Below are 27,461 nucleotides of genomic sequence, written 5' to 3'. Positions count from 1 at the left end.
CCCAGAGGGTACAAAGCCAGTTAAGGCTTCTAAGTGACATTAAGCTTGTTTGATTTGCAAAAAAATAAGCAAAATATATAACTTTGAGGTTTTTTTTTTTTAAATAAATGCCTATGATTGAAAAGTTAAGCTAAAACAAGCAGAAGCAGTTAGCTAACTCGCCATCCTCTGACTAAGGACATCCCAAAGCATAAACCAAATAATGGAACTGGAGACCTGAGTCTATCAAATCCAGTGTGTCTTTCCCTTCCTTCTGTGTCCACCTGTAAAAGCTTCCCTCTGTCCTTCTTCCCTGCAGCTTCTGAGTCACTTCCGGTGTGGAGCTGCCCCGTTCACCAATTTCACCTTTTACTTACGTTAAACTTTTTATTTAATTGTGCCTCAGTTTATCTCTCGAACAGAGACTGTTCGTCCCACGTGAAACACTCCATCAGATCATTTGGAAAAAGTCAGCCACTCTTCTTAGGAAATGCATCCAAAGACCTTCCAATGAAGCTAGACTTTGGGTAGAGGAATTCTAACCTGAATGCAGAGTCTACCTTAATGTCAACTGAGTATTTACCACAAGAAGCTATTGCATCATCCTAACCTGTGAGGAAGGTTTGCACCGTCCTGAATTCATAGATGATTTAAACTGATCTGTGGAGGGATTCTACAACTCACTCCACGCTGAAGCAAAAGATGAGAGAGTGTCTCTAGTGGTGGGAAAAATGTGAGCAAGGAGCTCTGGTCTTAGCACAAGCTGGCTGTGTTTGTTCTCATGCCAACTCATTGGTGTGAACGTGGATAGCTCTGTTGCTCCAAGGGGGGGGGGGGAATGCATCTCGTTTTCAAAATGCAAACCCTAAAAAGTACGTGGGCACATCCTGCTTTCATTAGAACGACTGGGTGTTATGAAATGTAGATCAACCCATTACACATATGCTGTTCCTGTACCTAATCTTTGTAGCAGATATAACTCTTCGGCTAGACTTTGTACTTGCCCACTGTTGCTTACCTTTAGCATGGTTAGCTTTGATATGCTTTTCAGGCTTGTATCCAAGGGAAGTGCTTACGTGTGCATGCCTACAGAGGACCTTTACAATGCGACTCGGAGATAAAGTGCCAAGGAAACGGGGTAGGTAACCGTTTTGTTTTTTAATACGATCATCTCAATCCACATCAACCAACCTTTTCCAGAATAACCAGGTTCAGAGTTACTTGATGTGGACATTCCTTTTCGAAAATTTCAGTTAAATAAGGAATGTAGATTGTACTACTGACTTGTATGCACCATTAGACTGTTACAGGCCAACGGAGCAAATAAGCTCTGAATGATACACAAAAATAGAGTGTGGAATATTGTCATAATGTTTGATTATTAACATGTCACAGTGTATTATCAAACACCATACATATGTGGCACACCCATGTATCTGTGGGCTTTCTGGGAAGAAAGGTGCTCAGACACTGTTTATTTTAATGTATACATTACTTCCCATCTGGCATTTTAAGAAATCATTGTTTCCCAACTACTCAGATTAGGTTTGTGTTTCGATGACCTCAGTTAATTTCCTCTCCTGTGTCTTCTATGCTGCCCTCATGATTCACACACTTACAGTCTTTCTAATAATATGTAACTATTAGGAATACTGAAACAAAAAGTTATTATTGTATATTCAAATGACTCCATTTCCCCAAATTATGAGCAATGAAATCTAATGAGCCAAATGTAGGTAACATTTTCATTGTCTCTAAGAAATACTGGGAGTTTTGTACCTACACAGCATTGTGAGAGCATGAGAACCTACATTTCCTCATATTCTAGTGAGACTGTGCCATCTCTTCCAACATGCTGAATGCATTGTTAATGCCACATAGTTGGACTTCAGTGTTTCAGTTCTGTCATACCTGTCCCTGGCATTTCCATCTCACCAGCTGTTGTGAAATTATATGGTGAGTTACGGGAGTTTGGAAGTTTTCCCAGCATGCATTTGCTTAAAATGTGTCAGCAGGGCATCTTCTTCAAAACGCGTGCTTTTTATAGCAATCGAATTGGAATTCACCTAGTTTAACTCACTTCACTTTCTGTGGAGCTGACTCCTCTGCTCCTGAGCCTCCTTTTTATTTTTGCAAGTGTCTTTCTAGCCTTCTGTATGAGTTAATATTTGCCTTTGGCCCAATGGCTCCTTTGAAGTATTTTCTTTCATCTTCCATAGAAGTTTTCTCCCATCACAGCTGGGTTTTTTTTTTTTTTTAGTCTAAATTAATAGTAAATTGTAATTACCACCAATTTATATTCTCTAACTTCATAGTTGCTTTATCTTTCTAACCAGTCATTTCAATTATATCAAGAACGTTATAACTTCTATTTAGAAACATGACCAACAAAAAGAATTTTAGAAACCTAATGTAAGCACATTTATTGGATCATGACTATTTTTACTTTCGTTTTAAAACTACATAAACTAAATTGCAATAGGTGATAAATTTACACACCCCAATTATGGATAGTAAATGACTTTTCTATATATATATAACACTTGGGTTGCTCAGTTTTCACTTGGGTTTGGTTTTAGATTTGCAACAGTCTACACAACTGTCAATGTGACGTTGGCTATGCACCTCCGGAGTGTGACATGACACCTTCATCTCCAGGAGGGAGCTTTGATGATGGATTTTGGCTACCCTTCGGTTAGTGTTCAGAGAGGGGTCCACATGTGTGTAAGTACACTCCATCTCGGCTGGTTGCTGTGGCCCTTGAAGACTTGGCATTTAAGGAGTACAACTGAGAAGCTGATGTTTCTACTTTGCTTGACGTTACTTAAATTTATAGAACCACATGAGGCTATTTTAAATCTAATCTAGAAGTGTGACTATTTAACAAACCTCCTCTAATTTTGTCATGGCCTTCTTTTTATTTTGTTTCTTTTTTATTGTACCTAACTAAATCCAAGAAGCACTGAGTGCTGGAATATTGACTGATCTTGTACAGGTTTTGTGCAGGTAACCATAGTTACAGAGAGTTTGTGAGTGTAACACTCATTCCAGGCTCAGAAGGTGGCGCTTCACCACACTTTCCATCCTCTGGCTCTTACGTTCTTCCTGCCCTGTCTTCTCTGAGGTTTGGGGGCAGGTCTTGATCCAGATGTCTCTTTTAAGGCTAGGAACTCAACAGCCCCTTAACTCCCCAGCACCTGGATTTCATTGGTCATCCTATGTTTCTACTCTTCTTCTTTTTTTCCTTTTGTGTTGTTTCCTTGGCAGTTTATTTAATGCACTCTCATCAGAATCCATCACTATGGAATTAGTAAGTTTTTTTTTTGTTTTTTTTTTGTTTTTTGTTTTTTGTTTTTTTTTTACTCCTGGATTTTTCATGTTTTCTTCTGGTTCTGTGTTGAGACTTAGGCATCTGGGTTTAGGCCATTGATTGGAATTTTTTTTAATAACCCACATTATTTCGGTGGCAATGTTTGCAATGTTCATGTATGGCTAGGTTTCAGGGTGCCAGGCAAGACTTCTAATACAACTCAGAGTAGATTTTTTAAGATTGACTTATTTATTATGTATTGTATATGTAGTGTTCTGCCTGCAAGTATGCCTGCACACCAGAAGAGGGCGCCAGATCTCACTACAGATGGTTGTGAGCCGCCATGTGGTTGCTGAGAATTAAACTCAGGACCTCTGGAAGAGCAGCCAGTGCTCTTAACCATTGAGCCATCTCTCCAGCTCCTCAGAGTAGAATATTAACTACAGAAGTAACCACAATGGATAGATATGTCCACTAGTAAAGATACAGTAAAAGTCAGTTCATTATAAACAATCTTCTATCCATCTCCACTAACTTGGGGGGAATAAAGGTACAAAGATGATCTGTAGCACATCTTAAGATGTGAGTTACTAATGGTAAGATTTAGAGGAAATGAGCTAAGACTATGGGCTATTACTTAAGTAAAGAAAAAAGTAGTAGAGGATGGAAAGGTAAGTAAGAGGGAGCGAGTTATTGTTAGAGTAACTGGAGCACCAGAAAAATGTAGTTAAAAAGTGAATAAGGAGTGGAGAAAAGACTGTGAAGTATGAGAAAGAGAGAAAGGGTCTGGGTTGTGGGCAAGTGAAGTCATTGAGAGAATGTAACTGAAAAGGCTCAGAAACAGAACAGCTGTAAAACAGTGGAACGCTTTTAAACCCACAGACAATCCAATTCAAGGGGGCAGATTTTTGAAACAACAGAATAAAATAAAAATAAAGTAAAAAATATATATATATAGCCCCAGGCCACATCTTTTTCTTGCTAAGATACGTGTTGTTTCTCTCTCTGATTTAAGAGACCAAATAGTTCCACGCAAAGGGACGTTTGAATTCATAGACCGTACGTAAACATTAATTCAAAATGAACCAACAGTCTATCAAAGTAAAACTGAGAAGCCAGAGAGGACAAAACAGTAATTCCAGTCACTCGCTGGTCTCCGTCAGTCACGGTTTTTGAAAAGTTCAATGGTACTTTCCATTTTCAGAGAAAAGCACACCTTTGATTGTCAAGCAGCGTGGTGCTCGCTATAAAAAGGGACTTTTGATCAGTTTCTATGTTTTCCTGCCTTTCCTCATCATGTTTGCCATCTGTGTTATTAAGCAGAATATCACCAAGGGATTCCAGCACAAGGAAGAGACTGTAGTGAGTGGAGGGTAAGTAAACACGTTAATATGGAAAATGCACCGGGGAAGTGTTTGAACCCAGTTAAGTAATGTAAATATGGCTTTTTGGATGGATGGCTGATTAGACGAACTGCTAGAACTACTAAGCAAAAGGTTTTCAGGATATACCGAAGCTTGTTTCAATTTTCTGGTGGGCATCCTTTCGTGTCCTGATGTGCCAAAGACAATTGGAGCAACCCAGTAAATCCTCAGGACCTGTCAAGTGAAAATCCTCAGGAGCTGTAATTCATTTAGAAGGTTAAGTTGATTTCCCAGGCCATCCAAGTATCCTCACATTGCAAGTCATCTTGACACCCAGGGGATCAATGGAGACAAATTGGGAGCAGATCTGGGCGTAGAATGTGTAGAAGGCAAGAGAAACAGGAGTTCAGAACAAGGCAGACCACGGCTCGGAGCACTGCTCCAGAATGTGCGTGCAGTTAATATCACACATGTGGTTCTAAACTGCAGTTAAGGGGTTGTGCAGCTTTTGTCTAAGCCGTAACATCCGTGCAAGCTACACTTTGTTTAGTGGTGGCTCAGGGAAAGCGGATCTGCTGAAGCAAGGGTAAACAGCGAGTCTCGCAGTCCCATCCCGTAAGAAAACCATGATGCCTAATTTCTGGCGCCATCTCTAGTTCTGAGATTAGGCGAGGAGGTGGCAGCAACTAGTTCAGTTCAGGGCGCTGTTCCTAGTGACTTATGGAGACATCTGCAAAATCATCAGATTGTTTCAGAGTCACCATGTTACATGACAATGGGTGTAAAGATTCCTGTACTGTTGGGACATTTGGGGGAAAATCTGGATAATTACCAGAAAATTTGACTGTTGGAAGAAATGCCACAGTTAGGAATCATGGTTTTCAAAAATTTGACAAAACCCTGTCAAAGCAGTGTAAGATTTACAAATACAGGTGGTTTCAGGTTAGCGAGAGGACAGATTCTAGTGGGGCCCAAGGCACAGAAGTGGGGCCCTCTGCACTCCATGGATGGTGATTGCTATGCCCGCCTTTGATGAGCACATTGGTGCCAATCTTTCTGTTTCCATTTTTAAACAGATTACCAAGCATCTATCCATGCTCGCAGCCTTTTAGGTCATATTCTCCAGATGGAGCAGCAAAGAAGTATGCAAAAATCACCTAAAGTTACCTGCGCTCTACTTGAGTTGATGATTCCCTAGATAGGTGTTCAAATCTAGGCCACCATATGTGGCCCAGGAGGACCTCAAACACTTTAATGGCAGGCCTAGTGTATTATCCTAGTGTGTTATAAGGAATCAAAGAGTTTTTTTTTTTTCATACCACTAATGTTGCTAAATGTAGTTGAAAGATCTTATTAGGAGCCTCATTAATGAAGGTTAAATCCATCTAAATAATTATGTACAGTTGCTTGATGGAAACAAAACTAGAGAGGGCTAAGAAGTTGAAGATATATATGTAGATGTATACAAATATTAATAGCTGCTTTGTTGGGTATTTTAATATCTCATTAATTTCCACATAGACGAGATAGAAGGGAACAATGGTTAGACTGTTAGTTTTGAAATCCAAAACTATAAACAAATAAACAAGTAAATAACAACCCAGAAGGGCGCATAAAGTCTTTGAAAGTTAAGATTTGAAAAGCCCAAACACTGGAATGCCTCATCATTGGCTGTCACCTGCAGAGAGGGTATTGATACATAGTTATTGATCATTTAGCATCAATCAGGCTCTTGACACATTTTGTGACTTTTTTTCCCCTAAAGGACAGTGTTATATAATCCTGAGAACAATACTATCTCTTTTGTACAGATCGATTTTAGAAGACAATGAAAAAGGCAGCCACCAGTGACAGTGCCAAAGGTGACTGAAGACAAAATACTGACAAAATGTTGTAACTAGACTCCGAGAGCAGCCCCTCAGCATGCGTACATAGCTGTTTCTGTATTTCCTCATGCAGAGTCCCAATCGATCATTTTGCATGCCCCAACAAGGCCAACAGAAAGCATTTGCTATTAGTATTCTTTTTCATTGGTTTGGAAAGCTTCAATGTAAACTGCCAGTAATCAGACTTTTTATAAGAAATCTCTTTAAAGGGATTTTCAGTATTTTCTTAAAGCATTTACAAACAAACACACCTCTTCAAGTAAGGAGCTAATTTGCAAATGTACAGGAGCTTGTCCTCCGACATTTACACATTCTTCTTCATCACTGAGACTCTATGGGAATTGTTACTCTGCTTTTGAAAGGAAGAAGTAGATACAAGAAGTTGTAACAATGCCTCGTGCTTACAGAACGTCAGTAAATTGTGCCATTGTAGTTTAAGGCATGCATGCTTCTCAAGTTCTGACTGTCAGAACTCACTTGACACACATACCCCTACGATATACCTGGAAACAAGGGGTGGAATTTACGTTGATGGGAGGACCGGGAGAGATGACAGGACACAACTTCTTGCAAACCAGAAAGACAATTCTTTATCATAAGACAAGATAAAAGAGATATCCACATATACTTTACAAAATTTTTCTTTGTTTATATAAAATTAAAGAGATTTAATATACCACATCTGAACAAATAGAAAAATTCCAAAGCTCAACAAAGCATTACCTCAAACATCCATCCAATTACATATCTGCCATTGATTTACATCTGACTCTACTAAGTAAGCAGATTGCTGTATCCTCATCTGTCACTCAACATTGGGGTGGGGCAATGGGAGACACAGCAAGACTGAAACTTCTTATTTAAAATTGTAAACATCTCAGCACCCATCCCATTGCCCATATTCTGGCATTATGTTCGAACAGGGTACCCAGATGACATCAGAGGTACCAATTGTCTACTGCCTGTGTGTACTCCGCCGACACACAGCTAGCAGAATTATCTGTAGCTTTCCAACACATGAATACCCCAGATGAGAAAATGAGCCAGATTGCTTGGTTACTGGCAAGGATGACAGTTTTGCTGACAGAGTTGGAAGTCGTGAAGCAGATAGGATTGCCAAGAGAAGAAAACCTCAGCAGGGTCCTTGGAGGCCATCCATGTCTCTCTCACTCTGAGTAAAAGGCAAGACTCACTGTACCACTAAAAATCCAAACTTCTGCTTTAAATGCTCAAAAAGGATTGTCTCATTTTATTTTGTGAATAGTCTACTTTGGTAGGGGTGGAAGTGTAGATGTTACCCTAGCATTTCAGACTAGGGGTAGTAGGGCTAGCTCATGGAGAAGTTTTGAAGGTGAATGTATTTCCTTAACAAACACTAATAAGTTGGGCAGTGGCAGAGCATGCCTTCAATCCCAGCACTCAGGGAAAGCAGAGGCAGGTGGATCTCTGTGAGTTCGAGGCCAGCCTGGTCTACACAGCAAGTTCCAGGACAGCCAGGGCTACACAGAAAAATCCAGAAACCCTGTTTTGAAAAACAAAAACAAAACAAAAACACTGAAAAAATAATGTTTATTGACATACATCAGGAAGACACCACCACCACCACCAAACAACAACAGACCCAAAGCAGCAAACAAGAACCAAGAAGTGGGACAAATACAATGTAGTTTTCTCAGTATTGAAATTTATAGACCCTTTATGAGTCCAAAGTTTGTTTTCTTATTACTCTTCTAAAAATTGACTTCTGAGTTTATGAATACCGAGAAAGAAAATATACACAAACAAATCATAAGCCAAAAACACAAAGAGGTTTTAGGTGTCACGATGAGAAACTTCATTTACCTACATGTGAATGGCGGTGTAGTCAAAATAATTCCAAAGCAGCAAGAGCAAGTTTTGGCAAGCCTGGGGGGGGGGGGGAAGGGGAGGACGGTGGGGGGAGCAGTTGCGGGGAGGAGCCTGTGTCTGAAGAGCATGATGTCTTCAGCAATAGGGACTTACCTTCCAGATGGTTTTCTTTTACTCATGTAAAGTTTAGAAAATGCAGCTGAGACAGGTGAAGCCCATCTGAGGACATGACCTTTCCATGTAGCCACTGCAAACTGGTTACATGCAAAACAAACTGGGGGAAAAAAAAACCCGTAGCTTTGCAAATGTTGTGGATCTTAGACAGAGAAGGCCAGAGTACAGTCATGGACTTACTATATTCATTTATTAAGTTAGTGAAGTTTCTATACCTATAGTTGCATGCTATAAACTGGGTAGCTTTTTGATAACGATGAGAATTTTATAATGATGAAAATTAGGATGCGAATGAAGCTTTTCTACTTCCTGTGTGTGTTTTTTGTTTGTTTTTTACAACAGGAGTTAGGCACATTGAAGCCACAATGGAAGAAGGACTCCACCAGGAAACTCTCTGTGACGCGGGCTGATCCAAGAACAAGAACCAGCCTGTCTCTTTTTCTGTGGCTTATAGATTTCAGTTTTACATACCTCCAAATAAAATCTATGGCTGAAAGTCTACAGACTTGTGTCTGGTGATTCTTCCCTCTGAACCGAGGAGAACAGCATTTTAAGCTGCGGGACATTCCATTATCTACTGCTGCTCCCACCCAAGGGCCAAAGCCAAGAGCAAGCGAGCACTCCAACCTATTCCTCTCCAATCACTCCCCTGCTCTATCAGGTCAAGATTCAGGATGCCCAGAGGGAGATCTGATGGGCGGGAACACTTCCAATAGGTCACAAATAGTCACTAGCATCCTTTCTTTTTTAAAAAGGAATTTCTAGACTGAGTTCCCAGTCAGAGGTATTGATAATGGCCCTACAGCCCCCTGAAAGCTGAGATTTAGGATATTTCTTGGTATTTGGGGTTGTGTGGCTATTCCTGAATTGAAACACTCCTCCTGATGGAAGGAACCAGGCTCATAAAACTCAAGAGGAGCAGATGACTCCGGAAGTACACTTTCAGAGATTGCAAGGCTCAGAGGCCCCTCCCTGCGTTTATTAAGCAGTAAGTGATTGCTGGGGCAGAGAAGGGTTCTCTTTAGCTGCCAATAAGCCAGGCAAGGAATTCTAGGGATGTAGCTTTCGTGAGTCACGACCAAGCTCACACAGATGGGTCATCTGATTGATGGAGCTGCCTTGGTCCTGCAAGTAACTCCAAAAAATGAGCAGGTTCACCAACCTAGTCTTGGATTGTGTTGTGTCTGTAGTGAGTTGGAATTTTGTTCCTAACATTTGGTGAGCCTGAACTCTGCTGTATGCTTGCTGAAGCCAAGCTTCCTGTGTGTGATTTTCTTGCTGCAGTCTTTATGGTCTGAATTCCCCTCTGCATCTCCACACCTTGACCATGATGCCTGAGTCAGTGTACTGTCCATCAACATCAAGCTTGATCATGACACAGAGCCTTTGCTAAAAGCAAAGATAATCCAAGCTTCATCGCAGAGACCTTGTTCAAATACCCCTCAACTGATAATGGATAAGTGTAGAACATCCACCCAACACAGGATTATTCAGCCTTTAAAAGAACAGACCATAAATATCACTATAAAATGGTGAACCCTAAAGTCATCATGCTAAAAAGCCAATCAGAAAGTGTTACACATTTGTAAAGGCAAGAATTAGCTTACAACTAGTAAACTAATTTTGGGCTCCTCGTGCCTGGAAATGAAATGATGGAGGGATAAAATCTATAAGACATAGTGTTTATCTAGGGTAGGGAGTAATAAGTTCTAAAATTCACAGTTAATGATTGTACATATTCACAAATGGTTTAACATCACACACTTCTATACCTCAAATGCATGAATCACATAGAATTTGAATCATCACAAAACACAGATGCTTAGAAGACACAACATTTTATAATTATACATTGCCTTTTTCCTCACTGCCATTAATATTGGATTATGGTAATGATGACTGTAGATGTAACCAACCATCTTATTAAATAAGAAACACAGAGCCGATTCAGAGAAGAAAGCCAAGAGGTCAGAACTAAGAGCCTCACCCTTCCTGCTTCAGCAATCCTGCTTCAGCCAAGAGAACTCTCCGAAAAGGGACCTACTTCCTGTGTGTATGTCTTTATATAGTCTAGCTGTTCTGCCTTCTCATTGGTTGTAAACCCAAACACGTGACTGCCTCGTCACTGCCTGTATGTACCGCCCTCCAGGTCCTTAAAGGCGTACGCCACCGCCGCCACACACTTGCTATGGCTCTAATAGCTCCAGGCAACTTTATTTATTAACATACAATTAAAATCACATTTCAGTACAAGTAAAATACCACCACAGATGACTCTGCCTTATTTTAGTAATAATTTCTTAGTTCTTAGCAGAACGTAGCTAACTCCGTTTTCCACTGTGACCTAAGCTTACTATTTTTGTGGCTGCTGGCACTGTTACTCCTTATAGGAAGGTGTGCTACAGTGACAGGTTTGAGAGAGCCATGGATGCAGGAGAGATGGGCTTTGTGTGTGTAGAGTTGGACATCCTTGGGAAAGCACATCTCTTTCTCTATAGGCTGGTGGCTTCTCAAGGCCACCTTGCCTGGCTGCCCCTTCCCATTTCTACAATTTCCAAGTGTAACGGTCTCACCGTGCTGGCTAGTTTTATATCGTTTTGACTCAAGCTCGAGCCCTGCGGGAAGAGGGACTCTGAATTGAGAAAACTCCCCCATCAGATTGGCCTGTGGGCAAGCCTGTGGTACATTTTCTTGACTGATGATTGGTGGGAGGGCCCAGCTCACTGTGGGTGTTGCTACCCCGCCCCTGGAAGATTGTTCTGCATGGTATAAAAAAAATAAGCTGAGCCATTCGTGGGGAGCAAGCCAGTAAAAAGCACTTCCATGGTCTCTGCATCAGTTCCTGTCTTGAGATTCTGCCCTGACTTTCCCAGATGATAGACTCTGAACTACAAGATGAGATAAATTCTCATGTTGCTTGTGGTGTTTTGTTACAGCAATAGAAACCTTGAGCTAGTCACCATTAACAAAACACACATTGCATTCCTTCTCTCTGCCAACCATAAGCTCGTACAGCACGAAAGGAAGACAGGAGAGGAGCGCGTTATGCTTTATGATTGCCTTGCCTAGGTCAAGTTCTATTATGTGTCCTGTTGATAATAAGTGTCATTTCTAGCTTGCTTTTCGTCTTGCATCATAATACAAGAAAACTGCCAGAAAACCGGTGGGGTGGAGAGAACAAAAACAGCCAAGCAAGACAAGCTATCCTTGTTTGTACTTTTATGCCTAGAGCGAGGGGCTGAGCTAGAAGCTGGTGTCTGTTCTGTGCCAGATGGAGGCGCTGAGCCTCAGACGCGCCCTGGGTGGGCGGTCTCCCCTGCTGCCCACGTGCCCCTCTGCGTCTGCCAACGGTCTGGAGCTCGGCTGTGCTTTCTGCACTCCGACCCAACCATGCCGCTGCTCTTCATTCTTGTCGAGCTTGCCATGCTGTTAGCCCGCCTCGGTAAGGCCCTGCGAGCCTCCCACTCCTTCCATTTTGCTTCCCCAGAGCTGATGAGAGAGGATACCACTGTGCTCCTGGATTCCTACTGATGCCCTTCCTCCATCTTGCCCCACCCCAGCCCGGGCCAGGTGAACCCCGGGTAATCATGGTGGCTTCTGCTCTGTCTTTGTGTCTGGACCAACAACAGGAAATCCGACTGGTCTTCCTAGGACCCTGCATCCTGCGAAGGGAGATGCTGGTGTACCACCAGCACCCTCTGATTGCTCCCCAGACCCCCGAGAGACACGGGTCTCAGCATGATTCTGAGGAGGAACAGGGTGGCCGGGTTGAACGGCGTGTCTTTTGCCTATATCTACATCGTTTTCAATGGGTCGTTAGAATGTCATCGGAAGTTGTGCATGGAGGAAGAGAGTGGGTTTATTGCAAGTAAGTTTGTTGACAGCTTTAGGGCTCCGGGTGCGCTCAGGAACAGGGATTATTATGGGATTCAGGAAACAAACCAAAGCAAAAAAAAAAAAAAATTAAAAATCTAAAACAACAAAATACAAATTCTTGTTGCAGATTCAGAAGGCATATACCTGCATATCACCGTGCCAGTGAAGACAGAGCCACCCAAGGGCGGAGTTTCAGAAGGGAAGGTCAGTCATCCAGGTTTCCTACTCACTGCTGGGGTCTGAGGGTGAGCTTGTGTGAACCATTGCGTTGGTCCAGAGCATTGGCTATAGTCATGTGCTCAGCACAACCTTTTAGTTCTCTCTCCGAGTCCCACCACCGTCTCCAGGCCACTTCCCTTTCCCTATCTCCTTCTAAAGTCTTTTTTTGTTCTTAAATGTCAATAGTGAACAATTCCCAATAATCATTCTGGTAGAAAAAAACAAAACAAAACAAAACAATGTAAGACAGATTAATGTAAAATGTGCACGACAATGACCCAACATGCAAATTCAAAGCTTTGTTAGTAGCCACTAAACAATACATTGGTTTGTAGTAAAATTTAGACGTGTAAAATTAAACAAATGTCAGCATAAGCAGAAAAAGGGATGTGTGTGTGTGTGTGTGTGTGTGTGTGTGTGTGTGTGTGTGCATCTGATTGGATGCGTGCATGCCAGGGTCCCTATGTGAAGGTTAGAAAAAACCGGAGGGAGCCACTTTTCTCCCTCTACCCTGGCAGTCCTAAAGACAAAGCTTAAATTGTCACACTTGGAGGCAGGCCCTTCACCTGCTGGGCCATCCCACCAGCCTCTTTGTAGTTCTTGAAGCTATCTTTTCCCGTGATAGAGTCTCCTTCTAGAAACGATTTTTGAAGCTCTGTTGAGCTATTCTAGACAGTAAAAGTGCACTCACTGAATGTACATTTTGATGAGTGTTGGCCTCTGCACACATCTGTGATATCATTAAGACAACGAATTTACTAAATAGACATAATACTTTCTAAATGTATGTGCTTCAGTGCTTTTATTTGTGGCTAGAATATGAATAAAAGATCTACCTTCTTTAGCAAATATTTACATGCTGTGTGTACATCAGTTCTCTAGAGATGATTCTTATTGCATAATTTAAACTTTATACCCACAAAGCCACAGTTCTATACTTTCCCCTCTGACAACCAATATTCTATTCTGTTTCTCTAAGTCTGACTTTTATAGACACATCATGGATTGTATTGATCATTCGGTAACTGATGTATTTTACTTTGCAATATGGATTCATCCAAGTAAATATGGTAGGATTAGCTCCTATGAAGGTTGAACAGTAGGCCACACACACACATACGTACATGCATGTATGTACACTGATAGAGGATTATGTTAAATGATAATAAAAAACCTCAATCCTGTTTACAGTGTATACACACACACACACACACACACACACACACACACACACACACACTGTTCTTTGCCCATGCACCCATCAATACACATTTTGGTCTTCATACCTTGGCAGTTTTGAATCATTTGTAATGGATATTGAATAGCTGATAATCCTGTATAGACCTTATTTCCCTTCTAGATATATAATGGTATGTTGAATTGAGGGACTATGTGATAATTATGTCTGAGTATTCCTGAGGAATCTCTACATCATTTCTCACGGTGGATGCATAGTTATCATTCCCACCACTGGAGGATTCTAATTTCATTACATCTTCACATTTACTATCTGTTGCCTTTTTGCTACTATTAGCTATTTCAAGACCATCATGACTCATTGAAGTTTTGATCTTTTACCATGAACAATAATGCTAAATATACTGAGTCTATTTTCAATCTTTATGTTTATATACAATTTTACCAGTGGCCATTTACTGAAAAGTTTGTTCCTTTTCCAATGATTTTTCTTAGTACCTTTGTAAAAAAAAATCAGGTTGCTGTAAATGTGAGTTTTCTAAATTTTCCATACTGTTCTATTGGCCTATAGTGTGTGTGTGTGTGTGTGTGTGTGTGTGTGTGTGTGTGTGTTTCAATTTTAACACTATGCTATTTTGATTACTATTGTTTTGTTGTCTATTTTTGAAGACAGTTATGAGTCCTTCCTCTTTGTTGTTTTTATTTAAGATTGCTTTGACTATTCAGGGTTTTTTTTTTAGGTTGCATACTCATTTTAGAGTTTTTTCCTAGTTTTGTGAGGATGTCATTGACATTTAGAAAGGACTTGCATTGAGTCTAAAGATCATTTTTGCAGGACTAGACTATCTATGTCATACACAAAATCTTATTTTACATGTCAAACTTAAAAACAATTTTAATGTTTTCACATAAGTTGAAAAGTACAGAGTTGTTCCTATGATATTATCAAAATAATAATGATAGACTTGAGAAACCTTAAGAATCACCAAAGCAAACCAATGCTTTTGTGCAGTTAGTCCATCACTCAGAATTGTCAAGCATTTGTCATCAATCTTGTAAAATCACGTGTTCAATTACACTCTATAAGGACTGTTAATGTCATGTGCAGGCAGTCCCAAATGTCGGTGATCTATATCTCTTTTGTTTTGCAAATTTTATATTAATTTTATTTTTTGTGCATTGGTGTTTTGCCTGCACATGTCTGTGTGAGGGTGTCAGATCCCTTGCAACTGGAGTTGTAGACAGTTGTGAGCTGCCATGTGGGTGCTGGGAATTGAACTCAGAGCCGCTGGAAGAGCAGCCAGTGTTCTTAACCACTGAGCAATCTCTCCAACCCTGGGGTCGGGGGTCCGTATCTTGAATTTTAATTTCAAGCTCAGGTTCCTCTTGGTCATCGAAGCTATCTCAGTCCATCCAGAGAGTTAGTATTTCCCACTGTTATACACTTTTCACATTATTTTCTTTTTTAATAATATTTTTATTAATTCTTTGAGAATTTCTTACATATCTACCCCCAACTCTTCCCATAGCCATCCTTTCCACTTTCCCATCTGTTGTAGAATATTATTTTAAGATGTGTTACATTTGTTTATGCTATAGAACATTTGTTTAATGATGCAAAGATATGTTGCATTCTTTTATGTTGCATTTGTTTAATTCTGTGAAGCTGTGTTACTTTTCCTGTCTAAAACAGCTGATGGATTAAAAAAAAAAAAGAGCTGAACGGCCAATAGTAAGGCAGGAGAAAGGATAGGCGGGGCTGGCAGGCAGAGAGAATAAACAGAAGGAGAAATCTGGGAGGAAAGAGAAGAGCAAGAGAACAAGGAGAGGAGAGTCCTAGGGGCCAGCCAACACAAGCAGCCTCAGAGTAAGAAAGAAAGGTAAAAGCCTGGAGGCGAAAGATAGATGGGATAATTTAAGTTAAAAAAAAAAAAAAAAAAAAAGCTGGCAAAAAAACAAGCCAAGCTAAGGCCAGGCATTCATAATTAATAATAAGCCTCCATGTGTGATTTATTTGGGAGCTAGATGATGGGCCCCAAAAGAGCCAAAGAGCAAAAAAAAAAAAAAAACAACCAACTACACCCATTCCTTCCCACTCAGCACTGAGGTTTCTTTTTTATTTTTTTCCCCTCTCCCTATTGAATCCAGTTTATGTTGCCCAGGGGTCATATGATTAAAACAAAATGGCTCTTTCTTACCTAGTCGTTACCAGATGCCACTTGTCATCTAGTGTAAGGTGTTTTGTTTTTTGAACTGGCGTGCAGGTCTTGTGCATGTTGTTACAATAGCTGTGAGTTCATGTGTGCAACTGCCCTCTTGTGTCTGAAACACACCATTTCCTCGATGTGATCCACCCCTGTGGCTCTTGTGTAGTCTCCTGCACCTCTGTCATGAAGCTCCCTTCACCTTGGCAGAGGGATGTGACATGTATGCTCCATTCAGGGCTGAGCACTCCATCTCTTGTGGTCTGCATATGGACCAGGTGAGGGTCTCTGTGTCAACTGTCATCGACTGATGTGAGTTGAGAAATGCTCGACTATAGGTGTAGTGACAAGTCATCAGGAATCATTTGAATACTATGTTCGTTTAGCACAATACTGCTTCTTCTAATGCATGAACATGGGATGCCTTGCTGTTTATGTGCCCTCTTCAAATATTTCATTAAAGTTTCATACCTTTCGCTCTTCCATCCCATTGGTTAAATCTTTCTGGGATATTTTATTTTTTTGTAGAGACCATAAATAGGACTGCTTCTTTGATTGCCATTTAAGATAATCATCCTGTGTACAATAACGCTTTAGAATTTTCTATGTTGATTTCTATATTCTGAAAAAAATTAAAATTAAAATTCATGTATTTCTCCTACCAGATATTTTTTATTGAATCTTTTACTGCTATCTGTATATTCAATCAATTTGCTTTTTTTTTCTTTTTCAATTTGGATGATTTGCATTTTTTTCTTGTTTGATTTTTTTGGCTAGAACTTCAAATACTTAATAAAAATAACAAAAGTGACCATCTTCATCTTGTTCCAGTCCTTACAGAGAAATCTTTTCAAAGTTTTCACAGTTAATACAATGCCTTCAGTTGGATTATTTACAGCAGACATTTTTCTATAGGCTAATCCATAATCTAAAAAGATTTTTAGCCTCCCCTCCTGAAAGTACAGCCAGCATATTCTTTCATCAGCTTGATATGGTACATATTTTTATCCTGATAGTGAAATGTTTCACTAGAGCTTGCCCAGTGCTTGGGCAAAACCAAAACTTATTATAAGCCACAGTCATCCTAGGGTCCCCCTGCTAAGTAGCCTCCCTGGATCTGTGGGTTGTAGTCTGATGGTTATTTGCTTTATATCTAGTATCCACTTATAAGTGAGTGTATACCATTTTTGTCCTTCTGAGTCTGGGTTACCTCACTCAGGATGATACTTTCTAGTTCCACCCATTTGCCTGAAAATTTCATCATGGCATTGTTTTTCTCTGCTGAGTAGTACTCCATTGTGTATATGTACCACATTTTCTTAATCCGTTCTTCAGTTGATGGGCATCTGGGTTGTTTCCAGGTTCTGGTTATTACGAATAATGCTGCTATGAACATAGTTGAGCATGTATCTTTGTGGTATGATTGAGCATTCCTTGGGTATATGCCCAAGAGTGCTATGGCTGGATCTTGAGGTAGATCAATTCCCAATTTTCTCAGTTGGATTATTATACATAGCCCTATCTATGTCCTGAATATGCTGATGTGCACTCTTTCCATATCTTGTTTGTTCTGGTTTATTGGGAAGGATATAGAATTTTGGCCATGCCTTTTCTATACTTATGGGTGTGATGAAGTATTTTCATCTGACCTTTGTCTCATTTATTAATTTAGGTATGTTGACCTATTCCTGCATCACTGCGATAAATCACGTTTGATTATAATGAATAATCTTTTTAAATGTGTGGCTGGATATGCCTTGCCAGCATATTTTAGGATTTTTGCGCATATGTTCATTCAGAGTTTTGGTTGGTAGTGCCTTTATCCCTGTCTCTGTTTCTCACTGTTGTCTGGTTTGATTATCATGGTTACTCTCAGTTGGACAATACCTTTGGAAACAGTTTCAGTTTTTGGTATAATTTAAGAAGAATTTACATAAACTTTGCAGATGTGTGGTAGGATGAAACAGTGAGGCATCTGGTCTGATACTTTTTTAATGGGAAGAACATTATGATTTGGAAGTGAAATATTCATCACAGGCATCATGAAGAAAAAAATAATTCTTCCCTTTAAATTTTCTTAGATATTTGTCATAACAAGGAAAAATCTGACTAATGAAATTCTTTTAAAATATTTTATTTTGTGTGTGTGTGTGTGTGTGTGTGTACATGTGCATCCCATGTGTGTACAACTTACAAGAGTTGGTCCACTGTTTCCACTATTTAGGGTTGGGGAATTGAACTCTGGTTGCCAGGTACCCTAACTTGCTGAGTCTTACTCCCTAAAACAGACACTGAAATCTTTACATTTATTTTTATTATATTTTTATCGTGTGTGTGTGTGTGTGTGTGTGTGTGTGTGTGTGTGTGTTATGAAGGCATGTATACCACATCACATGTGTGAAGGTCAGAGATCCACTTGGAGGAGCTGGTTCTGTCCTTCTGTCTTTACATGGGTTCCAAAGACCGAGTTTGGATGAGGTCTGCACAGGAAGTGCTTTATCCACAGAGCCGTCTCATTGGTCTCAGGATGCTTTATTACTGAATCAATTTGTTGTTATCATTCTATTCAGGGTTCTTAATTTCATCAAGATTTAATCTTGGTAAGGTATGCATGTCTAGGAATTTGAAAATTTCTTATAAGATATTAAATTTATGATATATTGTTCCCCGTCATCCGTAATGATCTGTGTGTCATTACTGATCGAGGACATCTTTGTTGCTCCTTTCAAAGTGCTAGAGACCCAGCCCAAGACCCCTGCATGGCAGGCAGTCAGCATCTCTCAATTAGTCATACCCTAGCTGCCATTTTGTTTGAATATCTTCCTTCTTCTTGGTCTAGACATGGGTTTGTCACTTTGGGGACTGAGAAGCAACAGAGCACAGTGGAAAACTAGGACACCAGGACATTTGAACCAAACCCTAACACAACAGCAACTTAGGCTCGGTGAAGTGGGACATAACGACAGCAAAAACTGAGAATACCACAGCACACTTGCGGCATGAACTACAGGGCTTGGCAAGCAGTTGACCAGTGGTTCCACTCCCCAAGGAAGAGGACTGCCCCAGCCGCTCAGGCTCTGGTCAGTAGGTACAGATCTCAAGAGGTGGGACAGTCTCCTGGTTTCCGTGTGGGACAGATGTCATGACAGTTGAGGCCTTTGTAGATCCAGATGTTCTGCTGGGATAGTTTTCTTTCTCAAAGGCGGGGACAGCCATGCTAGTGAGGCTGCCACAGGGGTGCGTGGTTATTCTGCGGGTCCTGAGAGCAGGGCACACTTACAGAGTCGTTCTGGACTCACAAGGATGCTGCATGTCAGGGCACCTGGGCTATAATGAGACAGCTGTGCAGGTGACTCTGGGGCCTGTCGCAGCACTGGAGGATGCGCCATTCAAAGTGATGGTGGTATTTGCCACAGCATTGAGGGCCTCTAGGATCCTCTTTATCCTTTTCTAATTGAAAGACGTTCCTATTGGTTCCAAGTTGGTTGCAACTGGGGCATGAGATAACAGAAGCATGGTGTGCCCCTCTCAGCTCATCCTGGGCTGCACCGAGAGTTCACGTCTTCCTTCCTACATCCCAACACTCTTCTTGAGCCAATCAAAATGTGGCTATGTATTCATTGTCACAGTCCCTTTTAGTGGTATGCATGCGTGCTAGGAACATCACATAGACAATCATCTTTCTTCAAATTTCCACTCCTTTAGACTGCCTTTGAGTTTGTTTATTACTGCAGTGAGCATTCATGGAAAGTCCTGTGTGGACTGCTTTAAGAGATGATTGAGGGGCTGGAGAGATGGCTCAGAGGTTAAGAGCACTGACTGCTCTTCCAGAGGTCCTGAGTTCAATTCCCAGCAACCACATGGTGGCTCACAACCATCTGTAATGAGATCTGGTCCCCTCTTCTGGCCTGCAGTCATACATGCGGTATACCTAATAAATAAATAAATCTTTAAAAAAAAAAAAAAGAGATGATTGAACTCCACAGCCTCCTGCCTAGGCCTATGCCACCACGCCTTGTGACAGTTTTATTTCTTATTTTTTAATCTAGAGAGTAGAAATATTTTGGCTTTTGATTTCTTTTTCTTGAATTATTACTGATCTAAATAATCCCTTCTAGAACTGGTTTGAATAAAGGTGGGACTGAGAATTTCTTAGCATGTTCCAGTTCTCAGAAGAAAAGGACGGTCTTTCAAGATCATGTATAAAATCAGCTGTGGGGTTGTTTTCTCTCCTTCCAGAAAATGCTCCTTTAAAGTTAAGGAAGATCTACTGGATCCATATGTTCCTGGGAGTTTTTTTTTTTATCATGAATTGTGTTGAATTTTACTAAATGCATTTTCTATACCAATTTTGTGTGATTTTTATTTGGTACCTGTTTGTATGAACTGATGATGTTCATTATTTTTCAAATAATGAACCACCTGTACACCCCTGAAGAAGTCAACTCCACTTTGTCAGGGTGTGTGATCATGTTTATAAAGTGTGAATTCTGTTTGTGAATGTTTAGTTAAGGAAGTGTGTGTGTGTGTGTGTGTGTGTGTGTGTGTGTGTGTGTGTGTAGGACACTGGCACATGCAGCTTTTATTTAATCCAGTCTTTGGTCTGGGTATTAGGATAACACTATTCTCATAAGATAAATTGGAGAGTGTTTACTCATTTTTTGTAAACATTTTGTTACTTCTTAAAATTTTGATACAGTTTTCTAGTAAAACTATTCACTATTTTTCTTTAATCACCATTCAATTTCCATAATAGGGTTAAAGTTCTTAAAATTGTCTATTCTATATTGATGGAGTTGTGCCATTGATGTAGTAATTAATTAACTTAATTTAGTTGTAGTTATTCATGCAAATCATAGGTACTGCTGTCTGTTTGCCCTTTGATGTCTCTGGCATGTGTATCAGCATCACTGATTTCATTTCTGATGCCAGTAATCAGTGTGTTCATTAATTTGATTAGTTAGATTTAATGGGGAATACTTAATCAGAAGATGCAGGAAAAAAATCATTTTATTGCTTTTGTCGTTTCAAATTTTCTTGAGTTCTCTTCACTTTTTACTTCCTATTTGCTTGAGGCTTGTTGAGCTCTGACTTGTGGCCATTTCCATTCTGTCTTCCCATCAGAGTACACTGCTCAAGTCTCTTCTGGCCAGAGAACATCCTGTCTTGAGTGCGGGTGTCAACCCATTGGTGCTACACATTCTGCCAACTTGGACAGATATATAATGACACATATGTACACTAAATTATCGTGTACACACACACACACACACACACACACACACACACACACACACACACACGCAACCCCTGATGGCCGCATCTCATTTTAGTTTTTGCCTTTTCTTGAATGTGTTACAGTCATATTGGTGCCGTATATAGACTGTATAGATGCTTTCTTTCACTTAAGAATATGTATTCAAGATTCTATCCTGCCCTCCAGTGGCATAATTGCTTCTTTCTTTCTATTGCTAAGTAATGTTGCATTTTTAGATGGACCACAGTTTGCTAATCTGTTAACTTTCTGAAGTGCACTCTGGTTGGGTCCAAGTTTTTGGTTACTGCAAATAAAGCAACAAGCAGTGTTCTTGAGCTGGTATAAAATGTTTGTTTTTATAGGTAAATAGCAAGGGTAGTGGTGGTTTGAAAGAAAATGGCCCCTACAAATTCACAGGTCCTGTTGGTTTAGCTTATAAGAGAGTTGCTGGGTTGATGTCTGCATCTGTAGACATGTACAGTGGCTCTGCAGTCACACACACACACACACACACACACACACACAGGCGCGCGCACACACACACGCGCGTGCACACACACACACCCAGTTTGCTTGGTTTTGTATTACATGGAGGAGGAGGATGAACACTGTGATTGCTCAGTTCCTGATATTTGGAGCCCCACCCCTGGGCTGTGGTATTGCTCTGGGCTTCTTGTCTGTGTAGCCTCTTAGGTTTTTTTTTCCCACCCCTTTGTGGTTTTACATGTTGAGAGTTGAGATATGAATAATGTAATATACATGTATTTATAAATTGTTTATTAGTTCATTATATTTGGTATATAATATAAACCCTCAACCATTCCTTATTTTTATTAGAAATGTTTATTTTCTAGATAAAAGAAATTGATAGAGTATCAGTAATGCTAAAATTATATTTTTCAAAATATATTCCTTTTTAAACATTTCAATCAACGCACTAAATCACAATCTTCCAAACTCAGCCAACCCTAAAATCTTACTAATTAGTGCAATAAAGAATATGTTCATTTTTTTTTTTTTTTTTTTTTTTGGTTTTTCGAGACAGGGTTTCTCTGTGTAGCTTTGCGCCTCTCCTGGAACTCACTTGGTAGCCCAGGCTGGCCTCAAACTCACAGAGATCCACCTGGCTCTGCCTCCCGAGTGCTGGGATTAAAGGCGTGCGCCACCACCGCCCGGCCGAATATGTTCATTTTTAATGTGCTGAGATATTTTTACTAACTTGAGTGAACAATAGTGTCTTCCATTGCATATGTCTGCATTACTAAATTATCTGTCAATTTGCTCTATTTTAGGTGACTTATGTCATTACAATTGATGGGAAACCCCACTCTCTGCATCTCAGGAACTAGTAAGATGTATTTTTTCTTTTGCAAAAAGTAAATGTCTGTGCCAGTTTTTGCTCTTTTAAAGTTTATGTGCAGTATTTAAATTCAGTAGTGCAATATAATGGTCAATCAACTTTTCAGTTTAGGATTTGTTAGGTCCTGAATATTAGGTCTATGAGGCTCTTGTATTTGATTTTCAGATTTACATTTTTAAGTTGAGAAATAAATTATGTATTTGGAAATATTCAATTAAGGATTCCCTGTACCCAAGCATGGTGAGTTGCATGAATTTCTGAGATCAAATACAGTTAGTAATCAAGTGACTATGTTGGGAAATTCCAGTAGGGTCAATTTTATGATGCACCTACTATTTATGTGACTTAAAATAGCCTTCCTTAATATTTTTACATATGAGAAACCTCCCCTGTTGGCTTCAGCAATCTCAGTGCTGTGCGGTAATGCTTCTGCCCTTAAATAAAAGTTCTCTTTTAATGTTGGTCCAGCTCTGTCCCCACCCACAGCTCAAAGCAGCAATCAGTCTTTCTATGCTGTCGTCATGTTTTCCCAGCATTGCCTCTAAGAAGGATCAGGTGGTGTCTTCAGAGCCTCGGGGATCAACACAGATGTGTAACAGCTGTTGCTCGTCATCTTTTTGCTTTGTGGCTGAACAAGGCTACGGAAGTTATCTTCATTCATGATGTCTGCTGACCTAACCCTGGCCTCTCCTTCTTCTATAATGTACTCCCCTAAAACTGATGGGAAATTTTGATAAGAGTATCACTGTTCTTCAGGGTTTTGTTTTTTTTAATACCATGGTTGCGTTCTACCCTTCATTTCGGCATTCATTCTCTATCAATTGATGGCATTTGGCACAACTGGTCAATGTCTTCTCCATAAAATGCTTTCTCCACTGGACTCGAGAATATCACGCACCCCTGGCCCTGGTCTGACTCTTACCAGTGTTCCTGATCTGGTCATTCTCTCTGCATCGGCCTTTTCAGAGTCTTCCTCACCCTCCCAATCTGAGGGTACGATATGAATGTCTAATGTGGATTCAGTCAGCTAGTGTTTCGGTTCAGTCTTGTGGCTAGCGGTGTATTCCCTGACTGTTGGCTGTTTGTAATTTATATCCGTACCTTATCCCATGGCAATGGATGCTGCGCTCATTCACTACTTATTTCATAATCAAATGTTTGCTACAATTCCTGTTGTTAACTTGCTAAAAGTGGACCTTGGATGCTCTTCCCAAATCTGCATTCCTCATAACCAGCTTGGTAAATGGCAAGTCATCTCTTCTAATTTAAAAAGAAAGAAAGAATGAAAGAAAGAAAGAAAGAAAGAAAGAAAGAAAGAAAGAAAGAAAGAAAGAAAGATTAAGAACGAAGAAAAATATATCCTTGGCATCTCTCTTCCTTCTGCCTTCCCCAAGGTCCAGTGGGTTACTGAAGCCCAAATGAGACTTCACCATGATTTCATCATTCAGGACTTCCTCAGGGATGGCCTGGGTGGCGGTGTTAGTCTTCTGACTAGCCTCAGCTTCCATGTATTTGCCTTGCAGACTGTTCTCAACACAGTATTGAGTTTAGCTTTCTTAAAGTGTCTGCTCCTCTTCACTTACCCCAGCCTCTGGGACTCCGTCTCCCTGTCTTGTCACTGCACACTCTATTCCAAACACAGTTCCCATTGCTGCTCTTCGTAGATGCACACCCATGTCTGGCTCAAGACCCTTTCGTTTCATCCCAGCTCTGCCGGCGAGTCCGTCTGGCTTGTTCTTTGTGCCTAGTCATCTATTTCAGGAGCTGTGCCATGGCATCCTACATGCTTGTGTGTAATCACCCTACAGTAACCAGGCCTTGTTCATTGTCACAGAGCAATATATGACTCTGACTGTCTTTTGTTTAGGGCTATATTCCAGGGCCCAGAAGAGGGACTGCCATGTGGTAGACATACTAGTGAGTATTTGTTCAATGACGTCATACACAGAAATACCTGACAGTGCTGGTCCAGTGTTGAGTTCTCCTGACTCTGCCCATATACCATTTTTTTTAAAAAAATAGTATCAACAATGATACCACACTAAAATTACCATAATGAAACCATGCTTTATATGAATCCATTGCACTTAACATTGTTTTATTAATGTGTATATTCATTTTAAACGGTGACTTAAATTCTATCTGTTGGTTTCTTTTTTTTTGAAGCTCATTCTTATCCCAGGATTTTTTGGTTCACACATACAATGAAACTGGATTTTTGTATTCCGACTCTTCACACTTAATGGTAAGAATCAGATGTCTTAGTATTTGTTACCTTATATTTTGTTGAAAGGGATGTACTGTGTAATTAGACTACTTATCCCTTTTAGACATTGTTTCTACTTGCTGAGACTGAACTGGGGCCTTTGCACATCCTAGGAAAACCCTATCATGGCGCCACTTCCCAAGCCCCATGTTGACAGTAATTCAAATGTTTCACTCCTTGGAACTGTGACCTGTTATATGGATGACTTCTATATACGTACATATCATGGAAAAGAGATATAGAAATGGAGAAAACCCACAAGTAAAGAAAGTGCCCCAAATCTTATTTCCTGAGAGCTTGCATTAAAAATTCTACACAATTCATGATTTACTATTATCAAATCTTTTGCTATCATGAGCCTTCTAAAATATTTGCTAACAGAGTTTTTTGGTTGTTGTTGTTGTTGTTAAAAAAAAGAATTTGTATTTTCACCTGTGTGGTCTGTTTTTCAGACACATTGCCATTACCGAGGATATGTTGACAAATTTCCAAATTCCACTGTGACACTCAACATCTGCTCTGGCCTCAGGTAATAACATCCTAGAGAGTAATTGTGTGTGAACGCAGTGGGCTATGCTTTAGAGTGAGACCATGACAAGGAGACGCAAATCCAGGGAAACCTTCAGCGGAACTCTGAAAGTTTCCTTTCCAATGGCCTTTCATTCATGCTAATGTCTGAACCTAAGCTGTCACTCAAACTAACTCAGCTGAGGGCATCCTGAGTGGAGGTGTTTCCAGAATGCTGGGCAGGAAGGGATGGTTTGAAGATGAGACCTTTAGAACACGTTAATGTAGTGGTTCTCACCTATGGGTTCTGAGCCCTTTGGCAAACCTCTATCTCCAAAAATATTTACATTATGATTCATAACAGTAGCAAAATTATAGTTAAGAAGTAGCAATGAAATGATTTTATGGTTGGGGTCATCACAGCATGAGGAACTGTATCAAAGGTCAAAGCATTAGGAAGGGTGAGAACCACTGCTTTAAAGGCTAGTGCTTCTTTTTTTTTTGGTCATTATCTCAACTATGGAAAATGGCCTTAATTGGTTATTAAATCTAATAGGCCAATTCAATATGGTATCAGTTTAGTGCCATGCATGAGGCAGCTAATAAAGAAGACCCCTCAGTGGCCAAGGACAGCAATAAGTGATTTCTTCATTACTATGGGAACCATGAAAAGTTTATCAAGGGTGGATGACTCAAGAACAGAGAAGGAGGTTCTCCACAACCTCCTTTTCATGTTAGTGCCTTTTTTGGATGTTTGTTCTGCATCCTATTTTTCTTTACTTTTGCCTTGTAACAACAGAACATTCCTCATGGACTTCTTATGAGTTTCTGAGACTTTGCCTTCCTTAACATGTGGTTTTGATTATAAATAGGAGTACACATTAACTGTATGTCTCATTTGATCTCATGGTGACATGTCCATACAGCTCCTCACCGTGGGTTGATGGTTTCTACTCTCCGACTCCTCTCTTCTCTTTCACTCTTTCCTTTTCTCTGTAACCTCTCTCCTTGTAGCCTCTCTACTAATTTCAGTCACCCTTAAACCCTTGTTTCTAGCTCACACTGAAAGAGACATTGATACTTGACTTTCTGCCTCATCCATAGTTGGCTTTTGTGTGCTATCATTGAATTCCATCCATTTCCTGTAGTTGGCATGATATTTTTATGGCCAGGTAATACTCAGCTGTGTACAGATCTCCTATTTTCTTTATGCAGCCATCTGTTGTAGATACATAGGCTAACCCATGTATTTCCATGCCTTGGCTACTGTGAATAATGCTGCAGTAACAAAGCATGGTTTTCTTTACATACCCCGACTTTGTTTCCTTCCGTGGGCTGTGGTTTGCTTGTGACACTTCATCCACAAACTTGTGCGTTGAAAGCCTAGCCCCAGGTGGTGTCACAATGAAGAGATGATTGGACCACAAGAACACTAACCTTGTTGAAGGATTAATCCATGATGAGTTCATACTGGAATGGCCTCTGAGGAGGAGGGGCTTAAGAGGAGGAACTAGATCACTGGAGTGTGTCTTTGAAGTGTTTGTCTTGTTCCCCTCCCCTTGGGTTCTGCCTGACATGAACTGAGCAACTGTTCTTTTATGCTTCCTTTAGCCATCAAGTTTTACCTGGCCACAGGCTCAGAAGCAAGGCCAAGTGCTCATGAGCTGGCATTTCTGAAACCATGAGAAACATGACTCTTTCCCATCTGTGGTGGTTTGAAAAAAAATGACCCCCAAGAAGAATGGCACTATTAGGAGATGTGGCCTTGTTGGAGTAGGCTTGGCCTTGTTGGAGTAGGCTTGGCCTTGTTGGAGGAAGTATGTCACTGGTAGAGGCGGGATTTGAGGTCTCATATATGCTCAAGCCATGTCCAGTGTTTCAGACCATTTCCTGTTGCCTGCATGTCAAGATATAGGACACTCTGCTACTTTTCCAGCACCGTGTCTGCCTGCACGCCACCATGTCACCCATGATAATAATGGTCTAAACCTCTGAAACTGTAAGCCAGCCCCAA

At 40.4% G+C, this 27,461-nt stretch overlaps 2 protein-coding genes across 5 annotated transcripts in view; both read left to right on the top strand.

The window, feature by feature from the left end:
• The window catches only part of LOC131894608 (A disintegrin and metallopeptidase domain 3-like), a 47,544-nt gene extending 38,482 nt beyond the window's left edge, over positions 1-9,062 (top strand). For all 4 annotated transcript variants that reach the window (XM_059244925.1, XM_059244922.1, XM_059244923.1 and 1 more), the window contains 5 exons: positions 1,031-1,117; positions 2,559-2,673; positions 4,494-4,662; positions 6,465-6,515; positions 8,904-9,062. In XM_059244925.1, coding sequence (XP_059100908.1) covers positions 1,031-1,117; positions 2,559-2,673; positions 4,494-4,662; positions 6,465-6,504 — 411 coding nt within the window. In that variant the 3' untranslated portion in view covers positions 6,505-6,515; positions 8,904-9,062. The remainder of the gene's footprint in view (positions 1-1,030; positions 1,118-2,558; positions 2,674-4,493; positions 4,663-6,464; positions 6,516-8,903) is intronic.
• A 2,829-nt stretch (positions 9,063-11,891) lies between these two features.
• Positions 11,892-27,461, top strand: part of Adam18 (ADAM metallopeptidase domain 18) — a 67,836-nt gene continuing 52,266 nt past the window's right edge. Inside the window, exons 1-5 of the mRNA XM_059245077.1 lie at positions 11,892-12,003; positions 12,565-12,641; positions 22,607-22,662; positions 24,841-24,919; positions 25,393-25,469. Of these exons, the coding sequence (XP_059101060.1) occupies positions 11,952-12,003; positions 12,565-12,641; positions 22,607-22,662; positions 24,841-24,919; positions 25,393-25,469 (341 nt within the window). The 5' untranslated portion in view covers positions 11,892-11,951. The remainder of the gene's footprint in view (positions 12,004-12,564; positions 12,642-22,606; positions 22,663-24,840; positions 24,920-25,392; positions 25,470-27,461) is intronic.

Source organism: Peromyscus eremicus, chromosome 17, assembly GCF_949786415.1.
Source record: "Peromyscus eremicus chromosome 17, PerEre_H2_v1, whole genome shotgun sequence".
Classification (NCBI taxonomy): Eukaryota; Metazoa; Chordata; class Mammalia; order Rodentia; family Cricetidae; genus Peromyscus; species Peromyscus eremicus.
Note: the sequence above shows the minus strand (reverse complement) of the source record. Positions and strands in the feature narration are given on the sequence as shown.